Here is a 12119-nt window from a genome sequence, read left to right as displayed (position 1 = left end):
AGCGGGACACAGGGCTGCCAACAGGACGCAGGGCTGTCAGGGGGACGCTGCACCCACCGGCCAGTTCTGCTGCAGCCTCGAAAGCCAGCCCTGTGGTTTCTGGGCAGGCTCGGGGGTGGCCCTGGTTCCCGCTGCCTTCACGGGGTTTGGTAATTACTGCTCTCAGACTGGCTTGGTTTTTAGAGGTCCCAAGAGTCTCACACCACGTGTGGTCAAAGGCCACCCACACAGTCCTTCCTTCTAGAAAGCCCTCTGTTGGGGACAGGACCAGCATGGCCGGGCGGGAGGGGGTGGCTGCCTGGCTGAGCCAAGGGGACCTCTCCTGGGCTCTGCCCGCCTCAGCCCCCCAGGCCGTCGTGGGTTGCCTGCTACTCTGCCTTGTGCGTGCTATCCTGTCTCCCACCCTCAGGTTGGGGCCTCTGTCCTGCAAGGCGAGCACGATTATTGTGGCTGTGCAAGGGGCCGCCCTCACCCACGTGCCAGAGGCTGGACCGGCCGGCCTCCTCACAGACCACAAACCCACCAGCCACCACCACTCCCAGGCCCAGCCAGGGAAAGACAGCCACGACGGCGGCCCCAGGGCCCCCGTGGTGCCTACTGCCTGCCCAGCAAACCCGAGGGTAAAGCAGAGAGGTGAGCCCCCGGCTCCGCTGCAGCCCCGAGGTGCATACCAGGCTGCCGTTCACACAGCCACCCAGCCCCCGGCCCCGGCTCCAAGCTCATTTCTGCCCTGCTTACACTCACCAACCTTCCCCACCGCACGGCCCAGTCTGTCTTTGCTTCCCCGCTGGGTTTCCTCATCCAGCCCAGGGCCTGTGACCACCACCTCTGGCTCCCCTGGCTTGGGGTATGACCATCCCATCACCCCTGGGTGCCGGCAGGCTGCACTTCTGGGGTCCTGGGCAGGGAGTCTCAGGAGCAGGGCTGCTTCTCCCATGGGCCCATCCAGATACAGCGGTCCCTTGGGGCTGGGACGGCACCCTCCTTTCCTGCAGCTGCAGCTCTGGAGGGTGCTGGAGAACATTCCCAGAACCGCATGTGTGGCTCTGCAGGGATGGGTATAGAGACAAGCCTGGAGATCTGCACCTTCCCGCTGCCTGGGGCTTTGGCATCAACCCCAGATGCTGCCAGCAGGGCCTCTAGGGGGGCCAGGCAGCCTCCCCAGGCCTCCCCTCTGGGGCTGGAGGGCCTGTGAAGCCCCTTGCTACCCTCTCACTGGGAGAGCCAGGCCTGGTGGGGAGAGGGGCTGCCCCAAGGCCATGTGGCACTAGTCTGACAGAGGCCCAGGGAAAAGCAGGGCTGGGGAGCCCTTCCAACCACCCTCCTAGGAGGGGGAGAACCAGGGCAGGGGCATCTGGCTACTGTTGAAGGCGGGTGGGGCATGCATGCTGACAACAGACTCCTCCCGAAGAGCTGGTGTTGGGGCAGGGAGGCGGGTGTTAGTCCAAAAGGCAAGCAGGGGCAGAGGCCAAGGGGAGGGGCAGGACGGAGAGCCCATCTCTTCCCAGTGGCTGGCCCAGAGCATCCCATGAGACCCTCTACTGGTTGACCCAGGGATGCAGTGATCCCTCACACGGACCCCCTAGTGCATTGCCTGCCGGGCTGGAACATGGAGAAGCATCCCTGTCCGAGGCCAGGGCCCAGAAGGGACCACTAGGCAGGTGTCCTGGTGGCTCAGAGCAGCCAGCTGCAGGGAGGAGGTGGGTTTCCCTGTACCAAATGTTAAACCACCCAGCGGCGGGTCTCCATGGGTTTACAGGCTGGCGCTGTGTGAGACATCACAACAAAGCTAGAATGACCGACCTTAACACATCACCTGACCAAAGCACTCCCAGGCCCTGAGTCAGGAAAGGAAAGAGGCCAATTCTGTGACCCAAGAGTGACAAGCAGGGTCAAGTAATCCCGAGCCCTGCTCTTCCCACCCCGGAGGCTCCCTGGCACCAGAGGGATGCCAGGCTACTTCTGCTTCTCCCAGGCCAGGCTAAGTGGGTGGTGCTCATGGGCCTCAGGCTGATGGCAAAATCCTTGCAAATTCTCATTTTTAAGAATTGAAATCTTTCTGTGTTTTATATCCACCAAATCTCTGCAAAGGAGAGATGAGAGAAAGCTGTGCATTTCCTGTCCTCTCCCTGCCTGGGAGGCAAGTTCCACAAGTGTTTCAAGGCCCCGCTTGTGTGTTTCAAGGCCCCCTCTCAAGCAGGCCTCCTCTGAGGACCTCCCGCAGCCCACAGGGCCCAGGGACATGCAGCACCCTAAGAGATCCCAGCACGCAGGACGGGGACATCCCCGGGGACACCTTCTCCACCCCCATCCCACATCTCTAATGCTCACTCCAAGCTGCTGGGTAGCATCGGGGGCCTGGGGCTGTTTCCTGCCAGCCTGCAGAGTCCCCCGAGAGCTCACAGCACCCCTCCCCCAGAAGAGGAGCCCAGAAGGCCCCAGGGGAGGGGTCCAGAGCAGCTGCACTCCAGCTGTGCAGCCTGCCCCACAGCTGCTGATACCTGTACGGATTCTTCCCATAATCATCTGCTGCAGCCCTAGGGTGGCCCAAGCTCAGAAGGCACCCTGTAAAGCTTGGACAAGAGCAGCTCCTCCCCATGTCCTGCACCCTGGGAGCTCCAGAGGACAGGGGGACAAGGCCCCACAGTTCTCAGGGGCAGGAAGTCCAGTTGCACCCCACTCAGAAAGCTTGAGGGTCTAGGAGGGCCTCCATCAGGTCCCCACCTTGAAGCCACTGTCCTATGACCTGGGATGCATGGCCACCCCTGCCTACCCACCCAAGACCACCACTGCAGCTGGGCAGGTCCCTCAGCAACCAGAAGGGTACCTTAGCAAGCAGGGAGAGGCAGCCCTGTGCAAACACTTCCCGCTCTGCCTGTGGAGAAGCTTCCTGGAGACCCCTGCCCACGGTGGGAGTTTCTCTGCAAGGCCCAGGCCCCTCCAGGAAGGGCAGCTCCCAGGACACCTGGGTGGCTCAGCGGTTTAGTGCCTGCCTTTGGCCCAGGGCATGATCCTGGGGTCCCTGGATTGAGACCCACATCGGGCTCCCTGCATGGAGCCTGCTTCTCCCTCTGACTGTGTCTCTGCCTCTCTCTCTCTCTCTCTCTCTCTCTGTCTCTCATGAATAAATTAAATTTTTTTTTTTAAAAAAGGAAGGGCAGCTTCCTGCAGGCTATGTCAGACAAACCCACCCCAATCCCAGACTGGGGACCAGCCTGCATCCTGGCAGGCTGCCAGCTCCCAGGAATTCCAGGTACAGAGAATTTACTAGAAATAGCCAGGTGCGTGTAGGTAAGGGGGACACAGTGTGCACTTCTGCTGGGAGTGAGGGTCAAAGAAAAGAGAAAGCCTGAGGTCAAACACCAGCATTGAGGAGACAGCTTACAGCGATGGGGGACTCCAGGAGCTGGGAACCTGCACTGAGGGAGCTGCAGGCCGTCTGGAGCTCGCCTGCATGTGCAGTGCTGGGGTCCCATGCTGGGGGTGCTATGCTGCGGGTGCCATGCTGGGGGCACCACATAGAGGGGCCGTGAGGTCCCAGCGGCTTCATGCCAGGCCGAGCAGACCACGCCCAGGAGCCCTGGCATCAGACCCCCAAAAGACTTTTAAAATAAGCAAATGGGATCCCTGGGTGGCACAGCGGTTTAGTGCCTGTCTTTGGCTCAGGGCTGGATCCTGGAGACCCGAGATCGAATCCCACGTCGGGCTCCTGGTGCATGGAGCCTGCTTCTCCCTCTGCCTGTGTCTCTGCCTCTCTCTCTCTCTGTGACTATCATAAATAAATAAAAATAATAAAAATAATAAAATAAATAAATAAATAAATAATAAAATAAGCAAATGCCACAGATCAAGACTTCTGGGGCCCAGAGCACTGACATCTCCCGGGGAAGGCTCCTACGTGGCAAGGGGATGGGCTGGGGACCACAGCGAGGCTGAAGGGCATCCCTCCTGAACTGCCCGCCGCCCATGGCTTCAAGCCTCTCTCAAAGGCCCCTCCCATCAGCACCCACATTCCTGCCATCCAGCCTCGGTGAAGGCCACTGTCAGCAGAGATGGGGAGGCCCTCGACAGACTGGGGGTGTCTCGGCCCCCCTGGACCAGCCCCCAGGGACACTCTCACCCAGAAGAAGGCTGAGAAGGGATGTCGGGGGGCCTGGGTAAACCAGCGGCTCTCAGAAGCCCCCTCTCCCAGCCCCCAACGGGTGGCAGCTGGGGGTGGCGACGCCATCGGATTTGTCTGGAAGCGCATTACAACACTTCCCACATCTGTTTCCACTTTCCGACCAGAGAAACTGCGGGGCAGCTGTCCCACTGCCCGAGCGGCGCCCGGACACGTGAGAGTGTGTGTGCCCTGAGGCCCCCCCGGGGCTGGCATGCTGCCCTGCCACATAGCAGCAAGGCACGCGGGACGAGGCCACTCAGAGCCCGCCGGGCCCGCTCCAGGCCTCCAAGGTGGAAACAAGGGATGTCCTGCCCCCAACCCCCCCCAGAGAACGACCACCACACGGCCTCCCAGACACAGTGGCCCCCTACCCTCCACCATTGCATCCAGAGCCAGCAGGGAGAGGGGCAAGGGAGGGTGGACAGCGAGCGCTGGACCCTGGCCTGCAGCCCCTCCACCTTCCACCTCAGCAGGTGCCCAGCGCTGTCCCTGGGAATCCTGTGCTTGCAGGGATGGCAGGCTGTGGCCAGGGCACCTCCAACAAGCCCACTGTCCACGGAATAAAGACCCTACAGAGGAAGTGAGGGTCGAGGTCCCGCTTCTTGGCTCCCTCTTCTCCGCCTGCCACCGGCCAATCCCTACACCTCCCAAGGCTGGGGTGGGGGGACCAGGGCCAGGAACCCTAGCTCCACAGGCCAAGACTGGCCTCATGCTCCCCTGCCCCTGCCCTCACCAGCCTCCCCTGCCACCCTGCAAGCACCCAAGTCATCCCTGAGTCTGGTCCCGGGCCTGGGACCCCACTGACCCACCACAGCTGCTGCTCAGAGAGGGCTCTAGAGTATGTTGGTGGCCCAGGGGCTCCCCGCAAGGAACATGGCCTCAGCATCCCAGGCTCACAAGGTTCTGCCTCAGCATGGGGGAGCCAGGCCCCTGGGACTCTTCTTTCCCTCCCATGCATGGAGGGGGCAGGCCGGCGAGGGCCCCCAGGAGCCGAACACACTCTGCACAATGGAGACACCATAAAAGAGGCTGCTGCTGAGCAGACAAGCCCCATAGGGTCTCCTCGTCCCAGAGTACAGGGACCCCAGCCCCATCCCACCGGGCAGACCCAGGGCAGGTGCACACCTGAGGCACGGGCCCAGAGGGAGGGCCAGCCACTTCCAGGGCCACAGGGCACTTACCCAAGCAGGTCCTGCCATCTGCATGGAGCCGGAATCCGGGCTTGCACTCGCAGAGGTAGGAGCCAGGTGTGTTCACACACCTTTGCTGACAGCCGCCATTGTGCAACTGGCACTCATCCACATCTGGATGGGGACACAGTGCCAAAGGTTAACAGCCAGTCGCCATCTGAGCTGGCCCCAGGGACCCCAATCTGGGCCCCTCACTGAGCACATGGACCCCTGCCCGGGTGCCCGAGCTCCGAGTCCATGCTTGCTGGAGCAGAGTGGGGAGAAGCCTGGGCCTATCCTCACACCTGGCCAGCCTGCACAGGAGGAAAAGCCACCACCTCTGGGGTGGCCAGGACATGGGGAGCAACTGAGAGAGTCAGAAAGAACGAAGGCAGCAGTGGTCTGACCAGTGAGGTGGCTGCAGTGGGTACTGGGCTGAGGTCAGGGGAGGCCTAGCTCCTCATGCCTTTCAAGGCTGAGCTCGGAGCACATGCTCTTTTCCAAAGCCCAAATCCAGAAACACCCTCAGGATGGTGCCAGCCGCCTCTCCAGAGCCCATGAGCCCAAAAGGAAAAGCCAGGAATTCATGAGATGCCCTTGCCCAGGCTTCGGCAAGGGGGAGGCAGGTCGAACAATGTGCCCCCAAATTCACATCCATCCTGAGGCTCAGAACGTGACCTTGAGAGGTAGGTATAATTTGTTATCCGTACTGGGTAAGATAAGCCCTAAATCCAGGACGGGTCCTGATAAGAGCTACACAGGGAGGCAGAGGGTAGACAGAGGTGGCCACAAGCCAAGGAACAGGAGTAGCCATGAGACGCTGGAAGGACGAGGCAGGGAAGCGTCTCCTCTGGAGGTTTCAGAGGGAGCTGTGGGTACCTCCATGCCGGACTTCCAGCCTCCAGAAGAATAAGAGAATATGTGTCTATGGCTGAGTTTGTTTGGGTCCCAGGAAACTAACTCAGGTGCCGTCTGCCTGAGGAGGGGGCTCCCAATGCTGGGGTCAGGAGCCCACCAGCCACATCCCCAGGACAGGACCTCGTGCAGGTCCCAGGCACTCCGCTTCTAAGAGAACAGCTCCCATCTGAGACCACCGGCCTCCAGGACAGGACACCTGTGCCCATGGTACCTCAGGCCACAGGGCAAGCGCTGACCAGAAGGGGATAAGGCCACCCCAAAGGCCTGGGGTAGCTGCCCCAGGAACCCAGCTGAGGACAGGAGAAGCAAGAAGACCCTCCCCAGAGCTAGTGGCCAGGAGGCCTGCACCCCAGGAGGGTCCCCTCCTTCTGCAGGAACACCTGCAGGTGAGGCTGCCCTCACCTCATCCCGGGGCACCAGGGGAGGCTGGGCAGCAGCTGAGGTGGTCAGAATAAGCTGCTGAAGACAACTGTGTTCCCGGCTAATGCCAGGAGAGACACAACTGTCGGGAGACACGGGGATAGAGGGAGGAGGCTGCTGCAGACACAGGGCAGCCCCGGCACACTGGGCATGGGGACGGAAGCCGGTGCCTGGGCCTCCGGCCAGCCCACACTGCAGACGCCAGCCTCACCGGCTGAGCAGCCAGCTTCCCCAACCACAAAAGCAGGGAGACAGACACACAGACGCCCCACGCAAACCTCTACGAGCCAGGACTCCACCCTCCAGTGCCCACCCGTGAAAATGCCCGCCTTCCATGCTCCCACCCTAACATGCCAGCCATCCGAGCCCACTTGTGAGGGGGGCTAGGCTCCCCCAAACACCCCAGCGCCTGCCCGCAGGCAATGCTTCCCACACATGGGAACCATGCCGCCAGCCAGCGCTCTGATATGTACCTAGACCCCCAGAAACGACACCAAACAAACCCCAGGAGGCCAGGGCCTCTGCTCAGCACACAGGCCAGGTCCACTCCAGGGAGAACCCCAAGGCCCTGCCAAGCCCTGAGACTGCCTCAGAGAGAAGATGAAGACCCACAAAGGCACTCCATTGCCTGTGGCAGCCTGGAGCTCTCTCAGAATGGAGTCAGGATGATTCTCGGGAAGAACCTTGAAGGCAGAGGTCAAAGGCTCCCCAGTAGAGCCCCAGAGAGGATGGGGGACAGAGAGCCCCAGGGCCCTCCCATAAGACAGTCAGCTGGGAGAGGGAGGGAACGGGGAATGGACAAAAGGGCAGGGCGGGCAGCACCCAGAGGGGCTCAGGGAGGAGACCCTGCCCATCCCTCCCAAGCTCAGATCCCTCTCTCTGAAAGGATCCCTAAGAGGTAAAGATGTGACCCCAGAGGGCACAGCTCTGGGCACATGGTAGGTGCTCAGTAAAGCTTTGGGGAAGATGTGCCAGGTGTGTGTAGTCCAAGGGCAGGTGGACAGCAGTCTCACAGTCTAGAGCAGCCCTGCCAGGCGTCATTCTAGCAGGTGTCATTCTGGCATGCTGCTGTGCTCCTGACAGGCCTTGGAGGCAGGTGCTGGGTGAGCAGGCAGGCAGGGCTGCTGGCTTCTGGAAACTCTGCTCTCGGCCAGCAGCTTCACGCTCATGCTCGGCTCACTGTAGACCCCCAGCTGGGGGACAGGCTGATTCGGGTGGCTCTATACCCCTGAGCCGCTCGGACACCTGGCTGGGAGGCCAAGCCCACCTGGAGGACCACATCCTCCAGCAACTCCTAGGCAGGTCCAAGCAAGCCGTCCAGGACACACTGGGAGCCCCGGACAGCATCCGAGCCTCCGCCAGCCCAGCTGCCCTGTGGGCCACAGGGACATCAAGTGGACAGTCTGGGAAGAAGCACTTAGACCTGGGGCAGGAGGTTGCCATCAGCCAGCAGGGCCCCACCAATGGGCCTGCCCCCACAGCTGAGGCCTCCCACCCTGGCTCACCCCCTGCCCACATGACCAGTGTTCTCCTGGTCCCCCCTGTTGCCCGCAAAGGGACATTCGGACACAAGTATCCATATCAGTGGACAGAAATCCTTCTCCTTGCTAAGATATACAAGGCACAGCTGCAAGCTGTCTCCCCCGGCGCTCCTCTTGGGAAGGACTGGCACACTGACTGTGGCTCCAAGCTCTCCCCTGGCCCTGGAGCTGCACTGGCCTGGGGGTCTGCAGTCCACCACCCATGGGGACAGGATCTGTGAACAGCAGCCTGACAGGTGTGACAACGCCCAGCCACCATTTCCAGCACCACTGAGTGCGGTCAGCCTGTGTGGGTATCGAGACACAGCCGGCAGCTGGAGGGTTCCCCCTCCACCTCTTCTGCAGAGCAGCAGGGCATCTGGCCACATGACCTCCTGCTGGGCCCCTTTACAGAGGAAGCAAGCCAGCACCTGGTTCCCTAACCAGCCCACCCCACTCCTGAAGCAGCCATGTGGGGGCAGAACAGTGCTGTCTTCAGCTGACGCCCACCACCTAGAGACCCTGTGACCATGGCTGTGACCATGGCTGTGGCCATGGCTGTGACTAGAGAGCCACAGGGTCCATGATCTTCAAGGAGAGTGGGGTCAGCTGAATAATGGCCCTCCAAAGGACCCACATCCTAACCCTTGGAGCCTTACCTGGCAAAAGTGACTGTGCAGTGGGCTTAAGTCAAGAATCGTGAGGTGGGCAAGGATCCTGGAGTACCCAGGTGGACCCAGGGTCATCATAGGGTCCTTAGAAGAGGGGGCAGGAGATCAGAGAGGAGAAGGTGGGGAGACAGGGGGCCTCTGGCAGTGTCAACGGAGGCGGGGCCACAGCCAGGGATGCAGTCCCTCCAGACACTGGAAGGACAAGGAAACCTGGGACATCCAGGTTTCTGAATGTGCACTCTGGCCAGCCTGGCCGCCTGACCCCCCAGGGAAGCCCACTGTGCTCTGTGGGGGTGGGATACACTCCCCTGGGCCCAGTCCTGCAGGCCCACTCCCTCCGGATATGCCAACTGGTCTACACATGGTGATTCCTGCAGTGGAACACCTCGAGACCCTCCAAACAGCAGGGCCCCAACTCTCCCAGCCAGCACAGAGGGAGGCCTGGGTCCCCTCCTCCGTCCCCTGACTGAAAGAACTCGAGGACCCCATGTCTCCCATGCTGACCCTATGGAGCCAGGAGATAACACCCAGCCTGGTGCAAACCTCCTCTGCTCTCCCCAACCTTAGGCCCAGCCACCACATGCCGGGTGCAGCCCACACCCACATGGGGAGGAGCTGGGAGCCCAGGAGCACACAGGTCCAGAGCTGGGCTATTTGCAGGAACAGCCAGGCCAGAGGCCCTCAGGAACGGGCACCAGTGCTGGTGCTGCCCTCAGCTGAGAGGTGTGGCTGGGGACTTCGGCAGCTCGAAGATGGGAACTGCCTCCCACACTGGCACTCGGTGACATCACTGTGCTGACACCGGGTGGCTCCCCAGGTGCTGCCTTGGGCAGTCCATCAGCATGCTACGGGGAGCCCATGGAGGCCAGGGTAGAGTCAGCTGCTCCTGCAGAAACCCCCCACTCAGCCCCCCTTCTGAAGCCTCGCCCATGCTTATGTGGAAACCTGAGCCTGCTGGGACGCTGCCAGGAAGCCCGCTCACATGGTTATCAAGTTCAGAATCCTGCTTTCCCCCCAAATATGCCACAGGGTCCTCCTCATGCCCAGAGATCGCACCCCGCCATCCACATCCACCCTTGTCCTCTTCTCTCCGCAAGTTCACACGGGCCCTGGAGCAGGGTGGGGGCTCCCCAAAGCCCAGCCACACACAGCCCCTGGCCCCTGGAGGCTACGCAGCCTCATAGCACTCAGTGTGACCAATGGACCAGTGACAGTGCTGGCCTGGCCTTGGCTGAGCCACCAAGTGGGAGGGCTGCCTACCCCGTGGAGACCCAGCCTGAGACCCAGCTGGCCAAGTGACAAAGCCAGGGGAGGCAGGAGACTACCACCACCAAGGGCCTGCAGCTCAGAGCTCCGTGTGTCCCACCAGAAGGGACAGCGGCAGAGACTGGCCAGGGCACAGCGGAGCAGGCCCCAAACCTCTAAGACCAGGTGCCCTGCAGAGCCCGCGCAGGGGCCAGGAACAGCCTGGAGGGCAGCACCCCGCCCCCACTGTGATCCGGGGGGCACTCACCGCATCCTGTCTCCCATTCCTGAGGATGCCAGCTCCAAGCTCTAAGGAGCTCCTGCGGGGAGGCTGGGCACCAGATCCAAGGGCAGGGAGAGGCAGGATCCACCAGGACAGGGGTGTATCCACTCTCCCTGAGCTGCCGGGGTCCTCGGATCACCCTGCAGCCCACTGGGCTGACCACACTCCCCGGGTTTGGGGAAAGTGACAGAAAGAGGATGGCACCTGCCACATCCACACACGACCCCCAAAGGGGCTCAGGCTCTGGGGACCCCGTAAGGGCAGACCTTGCCTTTAGGGACCCCAGAGGCTCTCTCTTGAGCCTGCCTTCTCTCGACCTCCAGGGGCGCCGCCGCCGCAGGCAAGCGCCAGGGCCCTTTCTCTTCCCTCTGGTGGGGACCATTCTGCTGTCAGCAGCCTCGCGGCCGGCCGGGCGGGCGGGCGGGCGGGGGGAGCCGCAGGGTCCGATGACTCAGGGAGCAGGGCCCGTCCCAGAGGAAGCGCCGCCAGCGGCACGGCCCCCGCCCCGCGCCCCCCAGGCTCTCCAGCCCCGTCCCCCCACCCCGCGCAGGGCCCGCGGGCGCCCACCTGGCCTGCGGTCCCCGACGCCCGCCGCGTAGCCGGCCTGGCCCAGGTGGCACGGGTAGCAGCCCCTCCAGAGGTAGCGGTAGTGCGTGCCCGCCACGCGCGCTAGGCCCCCCAGGAGCCCGAGGCAGCAGAGCGCGGCCAGGCCCCCGCGGGACGCCCCCATGGCCGCGAGCAGCGCGCCCGCCGCCCGCCGCCCGCTCCCCGCGCTCTGCGCCCGCGCCCCGCCCGCCCGCCCGCCCTTCAGGCCTCGGCTCTGCCTCCGCCCCCCGCAGGTGAAGGCGAATCCCCGCGGCGGAGGGCCCGGCCCGCCCCGCCCCGCCCGCCCCGCCCCCTGGGCCCCGCCCCGCCCCGCCCCCTGGGCCCCGCGGGGGGCGCACAGGCCCTCCTCAGGCAGGCACACGGGGACACGTGCACAAACAGACCCACGTGTGCAAATACACACACACGCCGGACCCTGCACAATGTACAGCCACACGCACGCACACACGCGTTCCCAGCTCCTGCACCGAAAAGACCCCAAAGCAGAAAAGGAGGCCACCCTGGCAGTGCCACTGGGGGCTCCAGAAAGACAGTTTGGTGCAGTTGGGTTCCGTCAAGGATGAGTGGGTGGGGAGCCAGGGACTTTGAGTCCCACCCACCGAAGTGGAAATCCCAAGGGGTTGAAGATGCCTACTGCCCCCAAGCCTGGGGTCCAGCACCCTGCACTACCGGGTCCTCTGCTGGACTGGATGGGGACTGGCACCCAGAGGGAGCCTGGGCAAGGGGAATCCCTGTACCCTGAGAGCAGAGAGGCTCAGAGCAAACATGGACTCCCCAGCAAGGACAGCAAGCCCCAGGTGGCAGGCTACAGATGCCCCAGAGGTGCGTCCAACCCCAAAGCCCGGAGCCCCACGTTGCTCAAGGGCACAGCTGGAGGCTCCAACTTTGTCTGAAGCAGGCAGCAGCCACTGTGCCTCATAAGGACCTCGATGAGCCTTGACCCTATGCTGCCCCCTGAGGTCGCACACCCAGCACCCTGCCTCAGCCGGACCTCCTCCCTGGGGTTAACTACCAGGGCCAGGGCCTTACTGGCCAGCACTCTGCCCGGCCCACCTGTGTGCAGGGTCCCAGGGGGCAACCGTGGGCCCGTGGGAGAGAGGCACCAGCTCATCTGGCCCAGTCCTG

At 62.9% G+C, this 12119-nt stretch overlaps 1 protein-coding gene across 1 annotated transcript in view; it reads right to left on the bottom strand.

Annotated features, from left to right (window-relative positions):
* Positions 1 to 11139, bottom strand: part of MEGF6 (multiple EGF like domains 6) — a 34017-nt gene extending 22878 nt beyond the window's left edge. The window contains exons 1-2 of the mRNA XM_072819966.1: positions 10956 to 11139; positions 5344 to 5466 (exon numbers count right to left, since the gene is read on the bottom strand). Coding sequence (XP_072676067.1) covers positions 5344 to 5466; positions 10956 to 11118 — 286 coding nt within the window. The 5' untranslated portion in view covers positions 11119 to 11139. The remainder of the gene's footprint in view (positions 1 to 5343; positions 5467 to 10955) is intronic.
* Between the last annotated feature and the right edge of the window lie 980 nt (positions 11140 to 12119).

The sequence above is a fragment of the Canis lupus genome, chromosome 3 (assembly GCF_048164855.1).
Source record: "Canis lupus baileyi chromosome 3, mCanLup2.hap1, whole genome shotgun sequence".
NCBI classification, from domain to species: domain Eukaryota; kingdom Metazoa; phylum Chordata; class Mammalia; order Carnivora; family Canidae; genus Canis; species Canis lupus.
This window is presented reverse-complemented; position numbering and strand designations above follow the sequence as displayed.